At 40.2% G+C, this 20,338-nt stretch overlaps 1 protein-coding gene across 2 annotated transcripts in view; it reads left to right on the top strand.

Moving 5' to 3' along the window:
- Nucleotides 1-20,338, top strand: part of LOC148842058 (Ankyrin repeat family protein) — a 57,351-nt gene that overhangs the window by 7,815 nt on the left and 29,198 nt on the right. For both annotated transcript variants that reach the window (XM_088957482.1, XM_088957483.1), the window contains 2 exons: nt 11,139-11,346; nt 11,434-11,531. In XM_088957482.1, the coding sequence (XP_088813608.1) occupies nt 11,139-11,346; nt 11,434-11,531 (306 nt within the window). The remainder of the gene's footprint in view (nt 1-11,138; nt 11,347-11,433; nt 11,532-20,338) is intronic.

The following is a 20,338-nucleotide window of genomic DNA, read 5'->3' as shown; positions in this document are numbered from 1 at the left end:
TGAGGTCTCTTTAAATTTGGGTACCCCGAGTCAATCGAATAGAGTATGTGATAAAATAGGTAAGAGAGAGGGTCGGATTTACAGGGCAAGTGCTCTGAACTAGGTGGAAAAAAGAGGCCTTTTAGCAACTCGTCAGATAATCCTGGTGAGTCTTCTTCTTCTATGTTTAATGGGTTCAAAGTTGAAAACATTGACAGTTCGGGATTGACACGAGGAACGACAGAATGTACAAAAGGTTTAGGTGATCGAGCAGGAAGCACAACGATTGAAGGACTGATAGAGAAGGAGATCTTTGAGGAACCAATCAATGATGCTGAAGGTGTTGTCTGGAGAAAAGTAAAGTTTTTCAAGAAGAAGCTATCGCCTAAGAAACTCAACAAGGAAGAAAAGAGAGGCGAGGAAGAGAAGGGAGGAGTCCATGAGGGTTCTGAAGGCAAAAATCACCAACAGAAAAAAGGAGAGGACGAAGAGGTTTCTCAAGAAGGCCCTAATGGTAAGGAAGATGCTTTGGAAGATTTTAAAAGCGAAGATCTGGAAAAGCAAAGAGAGTCAACGGAAGAAAAGAAAAGTGAAGGGATGGCGAGGGATGAGAGGGAAGGAGTTGGAGTTGTAATCAGGGAAGAGGGGGAGAGCAGCCAAGGAGTTGAGATAATCCGGTCTGTAGGGGTAAAGGAAACAAGAGAAAATGAAGAGGCGAGGAGGGAAAGAGGAAGGGAAGGGGATGATGGTCTAGTGGAGGAGAAAGAAGGGGAGAAAGGAGCAGGGAATGAATAAAGTCAATGCATCATTAAGATTGTTCTCTCATGATTGTTACCAACTGTGGTAGCATGCAAGTGCATTTAGGTGGGTTGAGTCCCAGCCAGTCCAATCATAAGATTATGTAGCTGTAGCCAAACTGTAAACAATCTTGAAACAAAGATCAATCCTGAGCATGCATATTAATTCAATTTTGATGAAGGTGCCTTGTATGTTCAAGTTGGATAGGCTAATCTGTTTAAACTCTAAGAATCATGGGCACATCCTGCCATGTTTGAAGGTAAGTCAAGTTCATAGGATAAACTACAACCGACGTTTGATGTTTGGCATCAACCGACGACTGACAATTGAGAATGAGGGTTCAAGGCACAGCTCATTGTGACACCGGAGACCGTTAACTCCAGTGACAAATCTCAGGTGGGAGCAAGACAGCCGCTGAGCAGAAAATGGGGAGTTTCATTCGGGTGGCAAAATGGAGAAGAGCATTCCAACTGGAGAAAAAGAAAATCCTATTGGAGGAAATAACCAACAGAAGGCAGAAAAACCTGAAAATAAGGGAAGACCGACGTGCAACAATTATAATGGATTCAGAAGTGGTGGACTGGTTTAAAGGCTTCGTAGATGGTCTACTTTATGCAGAAAGAACACAAGGTTGGGGAAATGAAATGACTTACAAAGGAAAGAGATTCATAGTAGCAAACAAAAGAAATAGAAATGGAGGATTCTTAGTTTTAACTGAGTTCTTTGGCAAGGGGAGAAAACAAAAAATATGTATACACAAGGTTTAAAATGTCGATGTCGATGGAAATGTCGCTTACCAAAATATAGGACATATGTCGGAAATGTCGAGAGGAAATATTGTAAAAATTAGAGACATTGTGGAAATATTATGAAATATGTGGAAATTGTAGAGAACACTGATGTGGACCCCACTGCTGTGGTCCCCACTGTGTTCGTATGGCAGCATAGCATATGTTTTTTTTCGTTAGTTATGTCACTGTTAGTTGGTAGTAATTTCAGTTTGTTGTTACAGCTTGTTATTTCAGCTTTATTATTAGTTTATTTGCCATGTAAGCAATAAGGGCAATTCAGCCCTTTTACAACTAGTCAACATATATAAATATTAAGAGTGGGTCGACAGATCATTAAGATCAACTCTCTCTCTCTTTTCTAAAACCCTTCGTGTGCTTCTTCTTTTCTCCCTCTCTTCTTCTTTTCTTCTGAAATCTTTCTGTTTTTTGCCTTCGAATTCAAGACTGATTGTAGTCTTGATCGACTACTTGGTATCAGAGCCAGGTTTAGGGTTTCTCATGTGAGTTTGATCCAACCAACCACATGAGAGTTGCCTAGGGCTGGAAGATTAAGAGGATCCCTTTTTCGGCTGATTCTTGGAGGTTATCAGAGACTGTAGCAGTTGTCCAAAGAGTGGATTGTGTTCTTGATAATCAGGAAGAATCAAAGGAAGATAAAGAGTCCAAGATCAGTTTCTTTATCAAGACTGAAGGTGGTGATCAGAATTTCTGTTCAAAACCTAAAACTGGTTGCAGAGAAGGAGGTCTTATGTTAGTCTAATTAGATTGACTACATGAGAATTTCCTAGGTTTAGAAGTTTTTCAACAAAGAAGGAGGATCGGCTCATTCTTGGAGGCTACTGGTAGTGTGCGGCTACTACTAAGAAGATTGTAGAAGGCTGGGAGAGTTCCAGTAGTCAGGAAGAATTAGAAAAGGCTTCGGATCCCCAAGATTAGAGTTCTACATTAGACAGAATGTGGTGGCCAAAGATTTTCTTTCATAAAGTAGGTTTTTTTTTTCGCTTGAGAATAACCTTGAAAGAATCATCTTGGTCTATTCTGAGAGGTGCGGCTGGAAAACCTTTTTATCTTTCTAGGGTTTTGAGAGAAAACCCTAAAATTCAGAACTGTTGTTGGTTTCAGATCAAATTTGAACTGGTTTCATACAGAATTATATTTTTCCTTGTTTTTTGAAGACCTAGGCCGGCTGTTATCAGTTGTTTAGGTGCTGATTTCTATTACAGTAGCTTCAAAAGTTTTTTATTGCTAATTCTTGACCAAGAATGGAGTTCAAGAATTAGGGGGAAGGTGTTTTTGGGACTAGCAATTATGGTAACATGTCTGAGAATGCCTTTCAGATTACAATTGTGAAGTTTGATGGATCCAACTACTTAAAATGGGCCCAATCGGCCATGATGGCCATTGGGGGTAGAGGAAAACTTAGCTACCTGTTGGGAGATGTGAAAGAACCATCTAAGGAGGACCAAATGTATACCAAATGGGTTCAGGAGAACTATTTGGTTATGACATGGCTGTGCAACTCTATGCAGCCACAGATCAGTCGGAACTATTTGTGGGCAAAAACAACCAAGGAAATCTGGGATGCCATGAAAGAGACTTACTCCCAACCCCTTAATGTTGCTAGGGCCTATGAATTGAAGTGTGAGGTTAATAACCTTAAGCAAGGAGAGAAATCAGTCTCCGTTTACTTCTCTACTTTGAAATCTTTATGGCATGAAATTGACCACCTAGAAACATTTGAGTGGGAAAGTCAGAAGGATGCGCAGACTCATAGAAAGCAAGTTGAAACTAATAGGGTTTTTGAATTCCTAGATGGTCTGAATCCTGACTATGATAGTGGGCAGATGCAAGATTAGCCCATCGGGCATTACCCTCAATGGTCTTACACTTAACCTCTCAGCCCATAATGATCAAACACTGCCCGACAAGAGAAAATCTCTCCCTCGGCTACAAGGAATAGTGTTGCACTCTCTACTCACATGGATCCCGGGAATTAAAACATTTTGCAAACATTTTGAAACCATAATATATATATATATATGTGTGTGTGTGTGTGTGTGTGTGTGTGTGTGTGTGTGTATCTCTATATAAATATATTTTGCAAAACAAATTTCAAAAGTTGAAATCGACTGCCGGCAGCTTTGGTTTCCATCAGAGAGAGTGCATCCCCGATCATTCACTTTGTCCGACAAAGGGGCTGATCTTGTCACTATGATCACCCACTCCGATGAATTCTCGGACTGTCCCAACATACCCAGGTTTTGACCCCCTCTAAGGATCTCAGTGATTAGCATATCAAAGACAACCCAATCCGACACCTAGTGCAATATCATAATCAAGTCTAGGGGTCAGGTGTAACATTCCAGTTTTGCCCATCTATCTCCAAGGTCCAGGGCAATACTGGAATTCTGGTCCGATTCAGGGTTTCAAGAAAACCCACACTACATGTGTTAGACAGTTTTGTATGCCCTTAGCTTCAATCTGTTTTGATGTACTTTTGTTATTTAGTGGAAATAAATAAAGTGCATGTTTGATTCATGTTGTTTGGTTTAATTCTGTGTAAAACCCTAAAACTGGACATTTATAGAGACTCATGTTAGTTTTAAATGTTCACAGCCGTTGGATAAGTCTGGGGATATTTATCTTGCTAAGGCTGATACTGGTGTGCCACCAAGTGTTGGGATGGCCTGTCTCAGCCACCAGGGTAAGACCCGAGGCACATGCAGTATGGGATTACTTGAATCCTTGAACCGGACCAGATTTCCAGTATTGCCCTGGACCTTGGAGATAGATGGGCAAAACTGGAAAGTTACACCTGACCCCTAGACTCGATTATGACATTTCACTAGGTGTTGGATCAGGCTGCCTTTGATATGCCAATCAGTGAGATCCTTAGCGGGGATCAAAACCTGGGTATGTTGGGGCAGTTTGAGAATTCATCTGAGTGGGTGATCATAGTGACAGAATCAGCCACTTTGTCGGACAAAGGGTAATGATCGGGAATGCACTCTCTCTGATGGAAACCAAACTGCCGGCAGTTGATTTCAATCGTTGGAATTTTGTTTTGCAAAATTAATATATTTATATATATATGTACGGTTTCGAATTGTTTGCAAATGGTTTTAATTCCCGGGATCCATGTGAGAGGAGAGTGCGGCACTGTTCCTTGCAGCCGAGGGAGAGGTCCTCTCTTGTCGGGCAGTGCTTGATCATTAAGGGCTGAGAGGTTAAGTGTAAGACCATTGAGGATAATACCTGATGGGCTAATCTTGCACCTGCCCACAGTCCCTGGGTTTTTATAAGATGGCTTGGCCCAGGGACCACTTAATGTAAGTGTTGGGCCCATTGGGTCCATATGATGGACTCAAGGGGTTCATTGAGTTTTTCAGTGAATTCGGCTGGGCCTTGTTTTAGAGGTTGGGCCGAACCCATGTGGCTGGTGTGTAGATCAATGCTTGGGTCCCACGCCATACAAAGAAGCCCAACTGGGCAGCAGATTGGAAAGTAATTAGACACTGAACACTTAATGGGCCAAAAGCCCATTTCGAGGTGGGCTGATATGATCACCCATCCATGGGGCGAATTTGAGATTAAAGTTAGTAAAAGGATTGGGCCTTTAGCCTTATCCACTCTTAGAGACCAAATTCAAATTAGATTTGAATCTGGTAACCTCCTGATAAGATCAGGAGTAAACTAACTCTATCTGCAGAAAGGATTAAGATTATCCCCTATCCAAATACTGATTTGGATTGGGATAACTCCTAAAAAGGAGGTTTCTTAATCAAGAAGAAAGGAGGAGATTTCGAACCACCTTCAAGAGGTATAGGATATCTCCTGCGAATTGAGATCAGATCTCATACTCTCCAGAAAAAGAGAAAAAGCAGTTTAGCCTTTTTCGTTTTGGAGATCTCCTCCTGCCGCCGCCATCTGCCATTGCAAGATTAGATCTTTGCAGAAAAGAAAGTCAAGAAATCTGTTCTTGACATCAGTCTTGCAAGAAAGACTGAAAAGGATTCAGTGTTTAGTGTTTCCAGAGGATTCTTGTGAAGGATCCAGTGTGTAGGACGCACCCTACTGGTTTTGTTCCATCCACAGCTGTGTCATCTTCAGCAGGAACGGATCTTGGAGCATTCTTTGGGCGTGAACACCAACTTTGGGAGATACTGCTTCTCCGGATCAGGTATATTCCTCCCATTTATCTTTTGGTACAGATCTGGTTTGATTATGGTTCAAATAGGATCCTTGAATATTGTATTCTAAACTTAGGGAATATGATTCCCAGTTGGGAGAAGGTAGGAAATTTTTGAAATTCGCCCACCCATTCCGCAACCTTTATGGCGTCCATTAGATGGATCCTACCATTCTTTCAACATGTACCTCAAGTCTCACCCTGGCAGCTGAGACAAGCCACCCCAACCAATTTGGCAGCACATTAGTGTCAGCCTTGGCAGGATAAATTTCCTCAAATCTATCCAACAGCTGTGAAGATTCTAAACTAACACGAGTTTCATATGTGTCCAGTTTAAGGGTATTACACAAAAACACACCATAATAGCACGAATCAAATATGTACTTTATTCATTTACATTAAATGTCATAATATACATCATTCTGATTGGAGCTAAGGGCATACACTATCTAATAGACACGACTCACACTATAAAGACAACAAACGACTCAAAGACGGAACCAGTATCTTGAGTGCCTTGAGAGATGGATGTCCCAGTCGACAATGCCACTGTAGAAGAGTGAGTGAAGTCTGAAGTGCAACTGACAATCCACCACCGTCAAGGTAATACAATCCACCAGCCTCATACCCCCCACCAATCTTCTTCCCCGTCTTGAGATCCTGAAAAACACAAAAGGAAGGGAAAAATGTAATAGAGCAATTAAGAGTCATGGTTAATTTACTAACAGACATAAGATTGAATGGAAACTTAGGGACATATAGAATAAATGATAAAGAAAGAGAAGTCGTGTCAACATTACCAACATCACAGATGGGAGAAGAGGAACCGTTGGCAAGGATAACAGTTTGAGATGTGGAAGTTTCAGAGAGGGAAGAGAACACACCTGGAGTCCTGGTCATGTGATCAGAGGCTCCAAAGTCAATAATCCAGGGAGAGGGTTTGGATGCTAGACAAGCTATACATGAGTGGGCAAGGGTGGCTGTAGTATGTTGTGAAGTAGCCTGGAGGAACCTCTCATACTCATCGCGCGGTACACTCACCATATCCTTCCCAGAAACAAATGTAGATGTGGAAGGTGTTAGATCTGCCTGTTGGTTATCACTGACATCAACCCCACCAGCTACCGCATGATTAGCCCATGTAGAAGGAGGGCCATGGAGATCATAACAGAAATTCACCGAATGTTCGTCCCTGCCACAATGGGTACACTTCCTTGTAGAGTTACTTTTTCCCTTACCACAGCCTCCCCCTGGGTCACGACCACCACCACGGCCAAATACGAAACCACCACGACCTCCTCGGGAGGCATGTCCTCCCCCTCTAGTACCATGTCCACCTCCTCTGGCTATCACAAATGCTGATCTGTCAGATTGTGTGAGATTCTCTGTAAATCCCAAAGAAATCCTACGAAGCCGTGCAAAAACTTCCTCAAGTGTAGGAAGAGTAGAGTCTCCCAATATTTGGGCCCTAATTAGTTCATGTTCTAATTTCAACCCCACTAAGAACCTAGTGACATCTAGTTGTTCCCTCTGTTGTTGCTGAACCTTAACATCTGGAGTGAGGGGATGATAGACACCGAGTTCATTTATGAGGTTCTTCATACTGGCATAGTACTTTTCTAGGGTTTTATTCCCTTGCTGCATATCGAAATACTCCTGATAGAGATGATATACCCTTGTAGTATTATCCTACCCATAATAAAGCTTCTTGGCATGTTCCCATATGTCCTTAGTTGTATCTAAGAATAAAGCTTCTTGGGCTCCATACTATTTTATGACCATGTCATGATTTGGGCATTTTCCTGTTCCCAGTCATCAAACCCTAGAGAGTCAGTTGATGGTTTATCTTCCTTCACTTTCCTCTTTGCCTTGAGGAAAACTTCCACTAACTTGGCCCATGGCACATAATTCTCACCATTAAGTTTAATGGAGGTCATCTACACACCCAAATAGTCAGAGGGGATCATCACACTCAGTTTCTGGTCACTAGAACCATCTCCCATTGCTGCCATTATGTCCCCCACTGCTATCTGTAATGCTGAACTCTCAGTCACCAACCAAATACTGCTGTCAAGGCAACACTACAGCACACCGATAACAATCTCACAACTAGTCACAATCAATAACTTGATGTAGACTAACATTCAGGTTAAGAACTGGATGTTTTGACCAGATTCGGCTACCATCCAGATTAGAACATTGATGAAAGCTACTAGGCTGAGGTATTCAGCCACTTCTTTCAGCAATTTTTTTTTTTTTTTTTTTTTTTTTTTTTTCTGTTCACACCACTACTGACATCCCAGAAATATTAGGCACCATTACAACAACACAACACTCAAGCAACCACACACAAAAAATTTCTGTTCACACCACTACTAACAACCCAGAAATAGTAGTCACCATGACAGCAATGCAACAACTCGAGCAACCACACACAAACCCTCTTGAAATTGTTCAGTAGAGGGTAAACACCACAAGCACCACCACACGACTAGGGCTGTCACACATGGTGACAGCAGTATTAGGCTGATATCCTAGGGCTGCCGCACCTTCCTAATACTTGTAATAGGGATTGTGGCAGTCCTAAAAAAAATAAATAACAGATGCCGCAGCTATCAGATTGTGTACCTCAGATTTGCAGCCCAGAGAAAAAGAAAAAGGAGAGAGAACTTGAAGTCGCAGCCTTCTTCTCCTTCATTTGTGGCTCTGATACCATGTTTTGACAGCTGTGTTTAAGTAATTCGGCGAAATCCTGGTCAATGTGAAATACGAGTGACGGGGCAGTAGAGAGTAAGGGAGAAAGAAGAAGAAGAAGAAGAAGAAGAAGAGTCGAATCTGATAGCTTAAACCCTATCAGTTGGCCCTAATATGAATTAGCCTCTAATTAGTTGTACAAAGACTAAACTGCCCCCCCTCCCCTTAAGTATGGGACAGGAAGTCTCTATTAAAACTGCCACATAAGCACATAACTTAATAGAAATAAAATGACTAATCTATCCTTATTCGGCTAGCTCTAACAATAACAAAACCTTGCCATGTAGAAACCTCTATTCTTCAGGTGGTCTGAAGTTAAAATACTGTCCAGTGACACTAACCATGCAAAAGCTTCCACTCTAGGGGGATAGGATTCCCCCACACTCCTTCCACCTGACCCGCAGCCAACTTCTCCCTTATCAGTGCCATGTAAAAGGATTTCACAGTGAAAATTTCATTTTTGCATTCTTTCCACCACAGTCTGTTTCTATCAGCAGTAGAAATGTCAACCTGTTGCAGATTTTCTAACAGTAGTAGACATTCCTCAATTTCCTGACCTCTCAATGGCCTTCTAAACTTTGGGCTCCACCCCAATTGGTCTCCCCTCATCTCAAAGCATTGATCCACTCTCACCTTCTGATCAGAGAGCCTGTAAAATCTTGGACAAACCTCCCTCAGCTTCCCAACCCCACACCATTCATCTTCCCAAAATCTCACTCTTGACCCCTCCCCCACCTTAAAACTGACCAAAGCTTTGAACTCTTTATTAAAATTCATTATCCCCTTCCACACACTCACCCCATAGGAATTCAAGGCTTCCCTTGATTCCCAACCAAACCTCACTACCCCATATTTCCCGGCTACCACCTTCCTCCATAAAGAATCCTTTTCTCTATCCAGCCCAAACCTCCATAGCCACTTACCCAAAAGAGCCCTATTAAACAACCTCACCCTTCTAAACCCCAGTTCCCCTTTCCCATTTGGTCTGCAAACCTTATCCCAATTCACCAAATGAAACTTCTTTTGACCCCCTACTCCTTCCCAAAGGAAATCTCCCTCAAGTTTTTCAAGCCTTTCAGCCACCTTCCTTGGAATCTTTAAGAGTGACAAATAATATGTTTGTAGGCTTGAAAGAACATTCCTTATAAGAGTTATTCTGCCCCAAAAAGACAGGTATTTTGCTTTCCACTTCTCTAGTCTTCTCCACCCTTTCTATCACCGGCCTCCATACCCCTACTTCAGAAATCTTGGTCCCCACTGGGAGACCCAAATAGTTGAAAGGTAACTCCTCTAACCGGCATTCCAACACTGCAACACACTGATCCAGCACCTCCCTCTCCACTCCCCCCACTCCAATTAGAAGACTCTTGGAAAGATTAATTTTCAGACCTGTTCAACTCTCAAAGTTTGCCAGAATGGCTCTTAAACTCAGGACCTGGTTCACTGAGGCATCTAAAAAAAGTGTCATCTGCATACTGCAAATGGGAGATGTAGGGCCCTTCCAAACCTACAATAAATCCTTCAATCTATCCCAGTTGAACACCCTTCACCACAAGTAAGTTAAGCACCTCCATAACCAAGACAAAAAGAAAAGGGGAGATTGGATCTCCCTTGCCAGAATGGCTCTTAAACTCAGGACCTGGTTCACTGAGGCATCTAAAAAAAGTGTCATCTGCATACTGCAAATGGGAGATGTAGGGCCCTTCCAAACCTACAATAAATCCTTCAATCTATCCCAGTTGAACACCCTTCACCACAAGTAAGTTAAGCACTTCCATAACCAAGACAAAAAGAAAAGGGGAGATTGGATCTCCCTGCTGCAAGTCTCTAGATGCCTGAAACAAATTTGAAGAAACTTCATTAAGAAGCATAGAAAAGGACACTGAAGATATACAAGCATACACCCAGCTCCTCCACTTCTCCCCAAATCCCATCAAGGGCTGCACCTCCTCCAGGAAACTCCATTCCACATGGTCATACGCCTTCTCGATGTCAATCTTAGAAACCAGACCTGGCCTCCCGCTTCTCAGCCTAGAGTCAATTCATTCACTAGCCACCAGCACTCCATCTACAATTTGCCTCCCTTCTACTAAGGCCATGTGAGTTTCACCCACCACTTCATGTGCATAACTTATTTCAGTTTCCGTGAAAGCACCTTAGCCAGAAGCTTATAAGGGCTGCTTAGTAAGCTGATTGGTCTGAAATCTTTAATATTCACATCCACATCCTTCTTTTGAATCAAAGAGATAAAGGTGGCATTCAGCCTTTTGTCCAGCTCATTTGTGTCACAGAATTCCTTGATCAATTGAACAAAATCCTTCTCCAAAAAAAGCTTTATGATAAGGTAGTATAACGTAGCAATACCTGATTAGTTTGCTTCCTATTTAGGTTATCTTATGTTTAATTTGTAATTTGTTTAATTCCATTGAAATTTCATCTACATAGAGATGCTCATTGCCTCCCCAAGACAAACAAAACATGTTACAGAAGATGTGCAAGAAAGATGTATATATACGGTCGTTTGGATGTGCATGCATAACTACATTTAGTGTCAATATTTGAGATTCTGCTGCACCTCTCTGACCATTGTTATTATCTTCCATGGATATTATTTTGGTGCCCTTTAGATCTGGGAAAGATGATCCGCAGGCTTCTTCAAACATTATTGATGCAGCAACAGATACGTTTTCAAGAGTTGATATTACAGGTGCTGATGCAAAGGCTCACTCTGTTGTAAGTCTGCAACCTGTGGTTGATAGCTCAGAGTGTAAATGTGGGATGCCTTTATGCATTTGTGAAGCTCCAGTTCCAGCCCTGGATCCAGATCCCTTGAAGGTATTAGTAGTACAGTTATTTCAGAACAGTTCTGAGACTTTCCCTTGAAGGAATCCATCACACTGTTTTATCTATTTGTGTCAGCAGATGCATATTGCTTCCTTGTCCACTGCTCAGTCCAATCCAAGGCCAAAAAAGAAGGAAAATATTACAAAACAATCTACTGTTTCAAGCAGCAGGCCTAGGTCTGTTTCATTTCTGGTTCTTGTTTTCCATTGCAAGTTCTTTTCTTTCTCCTGTTAAATATACTTGATTTGGAAGTGGGTACCATAAATTAACATCCTTGCTTCAATGGGATCATCTTAGAAAAGAATTGAAAAAGCAGGGAGGAAAATAGAAATAAAGTAAAAGAAGGATTTTTCTCAATAGGTGGCATCTTGATACCCTGGACTTGAGTGATTCATGAATGAAAAGTCATTCTATCCATTGTCTCTTGAAGATGATAAAGTAATGGAAGATAGAATAGTCCAGGTTCTGCAGGATCAGCTTCTCTGGTGCCACACTGATGCAGGATGGACCCATAAAATAAGGAAAAAAAGGAAGATAAAAATAACCTAAGAAACAGCACCTGTTCTTCTCACTGATTTAAAAGGCGTGCCTCAGGCGCACCTAGGCACATTTTAGGGTAGGCACCTCGCCCAGGTCCTAGGTGCAGCCCTTTTAAAAGGCGCATGCCTGGTGTGCCTAGGCATGCGCTGGGTGCGCCTTGCGCCTCAGCCCAGGTGTGTGCCTTTTGAAAATTTGACGCTTTCTTGCTTTTTTGTGTCAAATTTTGAAAATTTGATGCCTTTTGACAATTTGTTTGCTCGCTCACTGAAGCTTCGAGAACCCCCTATTTGTTAATGTTGTTCATTCATTCATCCTTATAAAATATCTTCTTAGCAATTAAAACTATAAAATCATTATTTTTTGTGTGAGAACTAAGAATTTAAGACCTAACGTGGACCTGTTTGGGCTTGCCTCGAGGGGTGTGGCACAAAGGCGGCTCGTAGAATCAAGAATGTAATATGTTTTACATCACATTATTTTTAAATTATCATTTTAATATGCTTTACATGTTATATTTATGTATTTTAATTTTAGATAATAGGTTTTTTAAAATATTTGTTTTAAATTTTAAGTTTATATTTTTATTAATATTATGTTTAATAATTTTTTGATTTATTTTAGCATTCTTTGAATGTTTTGACATTTTTTTATTTTTTGCGCCTTGCTTAAAAAGGCGCACGCCTCGCCTTGTACCTTGCGCCTCAGGCGCAAATTGACCCCTGTGCCTTTTTTGCGCCTTGCGCTTTGAAAACACTGGTTCTTCTCAGAGTTGGCATCTAGAGGTACTATTTCTACAACATTACATTTGAAGTTGGAAAAGTCCCAATTTATTAGTTAATTTCAGAAAGAGAGAGCCTAGCTTAAACCTCAAAACAATGTTGAACAGAGCATGAATATGTTCATATGCTCTATTTATGAAGACCCATAACAGAACTTGCCCCATTATACTCTTTGATGTTAATCTTACTGAGATATTTCTCTCATTCTCTTCCCATCCAAATTGTCCATATCATGACAGCTGGAATGGAAACCAGAAAAACTAGCCTTTTCAGTGAATCCTCTCACCCACTAATTTATAATGAACTCGTTCAGAGATCTTGGAAAGGCCTAACTCAGATTGTGATGCAACCAGATTTTCCAGAAAGCAAACTAGTGGAAAATTAAGAAGAATTCATAAGCAAGCACTTCATGTTTTAGCAGTAGATAATCAGAGAAAAATAAGAAAGAAATGCACAGAAAATCAATAACAAATGTTCAGCAAGGTAGAGGAAAAGGAAAAGGGGAGAAAGAGAAAGAGAAAGAGAGGAAAAACACTCCCCATTTTGGATCTCAATATGAGATCCCACTTACTTTAATAATAACTTCTCTAACTGTAATTACAATGACTGTTCTGCAATAAGTTGGCTGGGACAGAACTCAATAAGTAACAAGATATAAAGGCCCAAGCTCACTGATAATCAGGTAAAGGCCCAATGATTAGCTGATAGAAACAGTTCAATATTGGACGTAAATCAGGCCCAATAAACAATAAAAAGAATTTTTTGATCTCTTAACACTCCCTCTGAAGCTGGGCATAAAGATTAGAGAAGATTTCCTGAAAGCAAAAACTATGTGAACACTGAGAGAATGACATCAAGTTTCACATTGGGAACATCTCCCCATGAATTTAAGTCATTTAACATTCATGTAAGGGAGATACCGATGTGCTGCTGGATTCTGTGCTTTTAGTGTTCACACAGATTTTGTTTTCAGGAGTTCCAGTCTCTAATGTTTAATTATGCCTAGCTTTCTAATACATTGATCAAACTTTGTCTTGTGCACGTCCTTGGTGAAGATATCAACTTGCTGATTGTCAGTATCAATGTAAGGAAGGCAAACCTCTCTAGAGGTCACATTGCTCTTTGATAAAATGTCTGTCAACTTCAATGTGTTTTTTTTTTTCCTCTCATGTTATACCAGATTATGGGCTATGTTGATGGTAGCTTTTCATAGTACAACATCATAGGTCTATCACAATCAAATCCCAAGCTTCTCTATCAAAGACGGGACCCATAATATCTCTGAAACACCAGGTGTCATGGCTCAGTACTCTGCTTCGTCACTAGAACAAGCCATAACTGATTGCTTTTTACTTCTCTAAGTCATCGTCTTACCTGCCCCAAGAGTATAATAACCCGATGTAGATTTCTTGTCATCTATAGACATGGCCCAGTCTGCATTTCTAAAACTCTCAATATTCATATGACCATGATTTGTGAAAAGAATACCATGTCTAGTTTGCCCTTTGGGCAAGAATTCATTTTGTTGTAGGAACATGAATATCACTAGGAGAATGCACATATTGGCTAATAACACTGACAGCATTATAAATATCTGGACAAGTCATAAACATATGTAATAGCCGTTCAACAAGCCTTTGAAATCTTCCATTTTTTTTTGGTTGATAGTATAATGCAATACAACACTTCACCTTTTAAAAAAAAACTGTGGTCGGGATCAAAGGGAGTACCACAGGTTTGACCACAAGCTTCCTTGTCTCCTTAAGCAATTCCAAAACATACTTGAAAGATAAATATCCCCATATAGTTGGGATAAGGCAATGTATGATGATGATGATGGCTTCAAAGATAAATATCCCATGTTTAGATCTGACCATTTCAATTGCTAGAAAGTCTCAGTTAGGGCTTTACTCTCAAATTCTTTTCCCAAAAATTGCTTCACTTGAGCAATACTAGTGGTATCATTCCTTTTCACAACTGTATCATTGATGTAGAATCAGCTCAATTCTAGTCCTTGGAGAATGTTGAATGGTCTTTTTTTATCATAAATTTATAGCTGTTGATGGATTTAATGGCTTCTTGAAGGAACAAGAAAGAAAATAGGAATAGAAAGAAGAGAGAAAATTCCCAGAATCACTCACCATAATAAGCATAAGCTGAAGAAAACTCAATAAATTTCACTGCTCTTTGTGTAAAACGTCTATACATATTCATAGACTCTAAACTCATAATAATCCTAGGAGTCATATTGTTAGACTCATAATAGTCCTAGGAATCAAACTGGTAGACTCAATAATCCTAGTGGGACTCAAACTAAGCTGTCATATCCTATTTCAATTGAAAAAAGACTTAATAACTCTAACCCTACTTATGCAATGACTTTGAAACATAAACAAACTATAAATAGACAAGTTAAACACTATCATTGGACCCCATAGGAAATTTGTAAAATGGCAAAAATACCCTCAGTTCCAAAAATACAGAAATACATAAATTTTCACAAAATTCCAATTTTAACTCTTCAACTCCTGCATCACTCTCTCCCAGTTCAAAAAAACTCGTCCTCGAGTTTTGAAGAACTTGAGGATGAAAAGTTGATATGCCCCAATGACAAAAGGAGTAGGACTTCCCACAACTACATGGTTAGACTATAGAATAGAGGCTATACACATAGCTAGAAAAGAATCTAGAAAGAAATGCATTTCTGAAACACTGTAAGGTAAAGTCACTTACTTCCTTACTAGGATCTACTACAATCAACATATTTGTATCTTGCACCTGAATTTCTTTAACTTGCTCCACCTCTATTTCTTCTTGATCATTAACCTCAAGCTGATCATGGGTGTTGGAAACTCCAGAAATTTATGTTTTTTCTTGGCTTGCACCTTCTTAATTTTTAATATCTACAACTTCTATATCTTGAAATTCTTCTTCTTTAGCTTCATCCCCAACTTCTGCTCTAGGATAGCCATCAACATGCAAGGAATCATCTACTTTCTTTTCAACTTTGTAACTTCTTCCCATTGACTTCAAGTTCTTTGATGTAACATGTTACTTTTTCTCTTGCTTGAAATTAGTCAATTCCATATATAGATCATAGTAGAAATCTTGCTGAATTAAAAAAAATCTATAAAAGAAAAGATGTTTTCTTGAAGAAGAGAAGAGAGAAGAAGAAGAAGAAGAGGAAGAGGTTTGAGAGAGAAAAGAGAGCTCATAATCTGGTGAGTACAATGACAAATATGCCCTTATAGGGCGGAAAGCATCTAAAACTGCATAAAACACTTAAAATGCAATCAACAAAGGGCCCAATAAGAGTGTTGTGGCCCCCATTTCCTATCTAAACAATAAACATATAAAAGATTACTACTAAATCTGCTCAAAACTCTGATTAAATCCTCAACACTCCCCCTCAAGTTGGGAGTAAAGGTCACACATTCCCAACTTGTGTAGATCATGTTCAAGCTTATTCTTTGCAACTCCTTTAGTGAGGACATCGGCCAACTACAATTATGAAGAGACATAAGGCAAACAAGCTTCTTCGGTTGTTACCCTTTCTCTTATGAAGTGCCTATCAACTTCAATGTGTTTTCTCTTGTCATGTTGAATTGGATTATGGACAATATTGGTTGCAGCTTGGTTGTCACAATATAACTTCATAGGTTCCTCTGCTTTTATCCTAATCTCACTCAATAGGACCTAACCCAAAGTAGTTCTGAGATACCATGAGCCATGGATCTATATTCAGCTTCTACACTTGATCTAGCCACAATGGCTTGTTTTTTACTCTTCCATGAAATCAAGTTTTCACCCACAAAGGTATATACCCTTGATGTAGATCTCTTGTCATCTAAACAACCTGCTTGCATCTGTATAGGACTCCAATTCCAAATTTTCATGGTCTGAGAAAAGAATACCTATGTCGGGGTGCTTCTTCAAGTATGCAAGTATTTTTTCAATGGCTTCCTAGTGCTGAACTCGATGTGCATGCATGTACTGACTCACAACACTGACAACATCGGAGATATCTGGACGTGTCATACACAAACATAATAGTTGACCTACCATTCTCTAATATCTCCCCACATCCTTAACCAAATCACCATCTACAACATTAATTCTATGATTTGGGTCAATAGGAGTATCCGTTGGTTTGGTTCCCAACTTCCTAGTCTCCCGTAGTAGGTTCAGTACATACCTCCTCTGAGAGATGAAAAATCCCATGCTTGGATCTTGCAACCTCAATCCCCAAGAAGTATTTTAGCTCACCAAGATCTTTGATCAATCTCCTTCAGATCATTTCTGGTAACTACTATATCATCCACATACACAATTAGAATTGACACAAGTGCATCTCTCCTTTTCACAAAGAGGGTGTGATCGGACTAGGTCTGTGTGTACCCAAAACGGATAAGTGCCCCTCTGAACCTGTCAAACCATGCCCTAGGTGACTGTTTCAGACCATACAATGATTTTTTCAACTTACAAACCTTTTCTTTACCAACATTTTCATAAAAAACAGTTGGGATATCCATATATACCTCCTCCTGCAAATCACCATTAAGGAATGCATTTTTAACATCAAGGGTATTCGAACAGAACTTATCTTAGCAACTAGTCCAAAGGTCTCCAGATAATCAACACCATAGGTCTGTGCATACCCTTTTGCAACCAACCTTGCCTTGTACCTCTCTATATTGCCATCATCCCTGTATTTTATAGTGAACACCCATCTATATCCGATTGTCTCCTTATTTGGAGGAAGATCAACTATCTACCAAGTTTGGTTCTTAACCAAGGCTCCCATCTCTTCTTGCATAGATATTTTCACTCAGGTTTGGAGAGAGCTACAGTAACATTCCTGAGTATAGACACATAATCCAAGGAAGAAAGGAAGGCTCAGTAGGAGGATGATAAGGCATTATAGGAAAATTGGTGTGAGATGCAATGGGCAGTAAACTTTCTCTTCTCTTTGCGAAGTGCAATGGGAAGATCAAGGTCAATGGGACCAATTGCAACAATAGTGTTAGGTACAAAAGCATTATTATCAGGAAAAATAGCAGGCTCAGGCTCAAGGGGAACACTTGGAATTGTATTTGTCGAATCTGGAACCTCAAAAGGACTGATAAAGATTGGTGCAAGTTCTTCTAGTTGAGCATGTGTGGAGTCAACCCTCTTATGGCGGTAGCGCTGATAGTGTTGTGTGGCTGCTCGTAGTGGATTAGGTAATGGAACTGATGGAGGTGTTGATGGTAAATTAACAGAGGAGGCACAGGAAGAGGAACAAACTATGAGTTCTCCTCCCCAAAGCTCTCCCCTTGAGGAGAACCACCAGAGAAAAAGAAAGCAGACTCAAAAAAAGTAACATCCATAATGACAAATCTACTCCCCGATACAGATCATAACAACAATACCCCTTTTGGTTTTGAACATACCCAAGGAAAACACATTTCTTGGCCTTAGGATCCAATTTCTTGCGATGAGGGTCAAGAATGTGAACAAAAGAAACACACCCAAAAACCCTCAAAGGTATATGAAACACCTCCTGATTCGGAACAAGAAGACTGAATGGCACATTAAACCCCAAAGTACGTGAAGGGATACGATTAATCAAATGCATAGCTATGAGAACTACATCCCCCCCAGAAACGAATAGGAACTGAAGCACACACCATAAGATTTCTTGCCACCACAATGTGTCTATTTTTCCTCTCTGCTACTCCATTCTATTGTGGTGTATATGCACAACTACTCTGATGAATTACACCATGCTCCAAAAAGTATGTGGCGAAATTCTTCTCAAAATATTCTCCGGCATTATCTGATCTAAGGACCTTAATTCTCTCACTCCAAATTGTGTGAGAACCATTTGGTGGAACTGTCATACCAAATTAGGTACCTCATCACGGGATCTCATCAAATGTCCAAGAATACCATGTGTAGTCATCCACAAACAAGAGGAAATAACGGTAGCCATCCATGGAAGGAATATGATATGGTTTCGTACATCATCCGTACATCAGTGTGAACAACATCGAAAGCAAAAGTACTTGTATTACTTGATTTAAAAGAATGTCTACAATGCTTTCCCAACTGACAACTTCCACACTCCAAACTAGATAATTGGATAGACTTAAACAACTTTGGAAACAAAAACTTTAATGATCTGGAAGAAAAATGACCTAACAGATTATGCCAGAGCATAATTTGACTCACTAACTCTGATCCACTACTATTATTGCTATTAACATGGTGGCTCTGATGTCTCAGTATCTCATCCAAAAGGTAGACTCCATTCACCTCATGACCACTCTCAACGGTCCTCTTTGACTCCAGATCCTGCAAAACACAATTACTAGGGAGGAAGGTCACTGAACAATTCAAATTTTTTGCCAAAGAACTAACAGAAAGAAGGTTAGTATGAAGTTTAGGGACATGTAAAGCAGAAGATAAAGTAATATTATTGGTCACTCTAACTATCCCTTTCCCAGCAATGGGGACATGTGAACCATCTGTTGTAGAGACTTTGTCTCTACTAGAGCACAATTGCTAAGAAATGAAAATGGTAGGTATGTTAGTCATGTGCTCAGATGCTCCTGAGTCTATAATCTAGGGAGGTCCCTCCTTACCTGAGGTGGATGCATAATTTGCAGTTGCATATGAGCTACCCATATGAGCAAAAGAGGTGGTATGATTGGCTCCTACACTCTGTTGTCCATCTGAAGAACTAGAACCGGCTGAATCCTTCTTACTCATAAGCTGTCCAAACTTTTCCAATTCGGTTCTGACTGCTGCTACTGTAATGGTCTCCCAATCAGCATGGGTAAGGGATCTCGAAGAGTCTCTTCTAATTGTCACATTTGCATTTCCCTTCTTGTTCTAGCAAGTGTCTCTAATATGCCTGGTCTTCTTACAATAATCACACACCAAGTCCTTCTTGTCCTCCCTCTTAGTTTCACTGCTCCCCTTGTCTCCATTTGGCTTGGGTCTGATTGTACTAACCATATCAGACTGATCAATCCCAGGTTGTCTCAACATGATATTCCTCCTACTCTCCTCTCCAGAAACAAAGGCATAGGCTTGAGAAAGTGTCACACTCTCTCTAGAAAGGATATGTTGCCTAGCAATGTCGAATTCAGGGTTTAACTCGGCCAAGAAGTCAAAAACCCTATTCTTCTTTACCAACTTCTGATAGGTTGCTACATCATTCACACTTTCCCAAACCACAGTTTCTAAGTGATCTATCTCCTGCCAAAGGGTTTTCAACATGGAGAAATACATGGCAAGAGGTTTATCTCCCTATTTTATACTAATCACCTGATTCCTTAACTGATAGGTTTTAGTCACTCCATCCCAAATTCTCCTTTGTTGTATTAGCCCATAGAAAATTTTTGCCAATGTGGGGTAACATAGAATTACATAGTCAGAACATCACCATGTCATTCTCTTGTACCCACCGGGAGGAATCTGTATCAGGTTTCTTTTACTCCCCAGTTATGTACCCTAGTTTTCCACGAGCACCAATGGCCATCTTAGTTGATTGTGCCCATTCTAAATAATCTATACCATCCAATTTAATTGTGGTAATAATTCCATAACCAATTCAAAACCAGAATTCTGCTCAGTACTCCAGCCCTCCATCTCGGCTTCAAACAATTCAAAACCAG

This window comes from Nelumbo lutea, chromosome 8 (assembly GCF_056320005.1).
Source record: "Nelumbo lutea isolate HS-2025 chromosome 8, American lotus-T2T, whole genome shotgun sequence".
Taxonomy (NCBI): Eukaryota; Viridiplantae; Streptophyta; class Magnoliopsida; order Proteales; family Nelumbonaceae; genus Nelumbo; species Nelumbo lutea.
The sequence above is the reverse complement of the archived record's forward strand: the minus strand, read 5'-3'. Positions and strand labels throughout refer to the sequence as shown.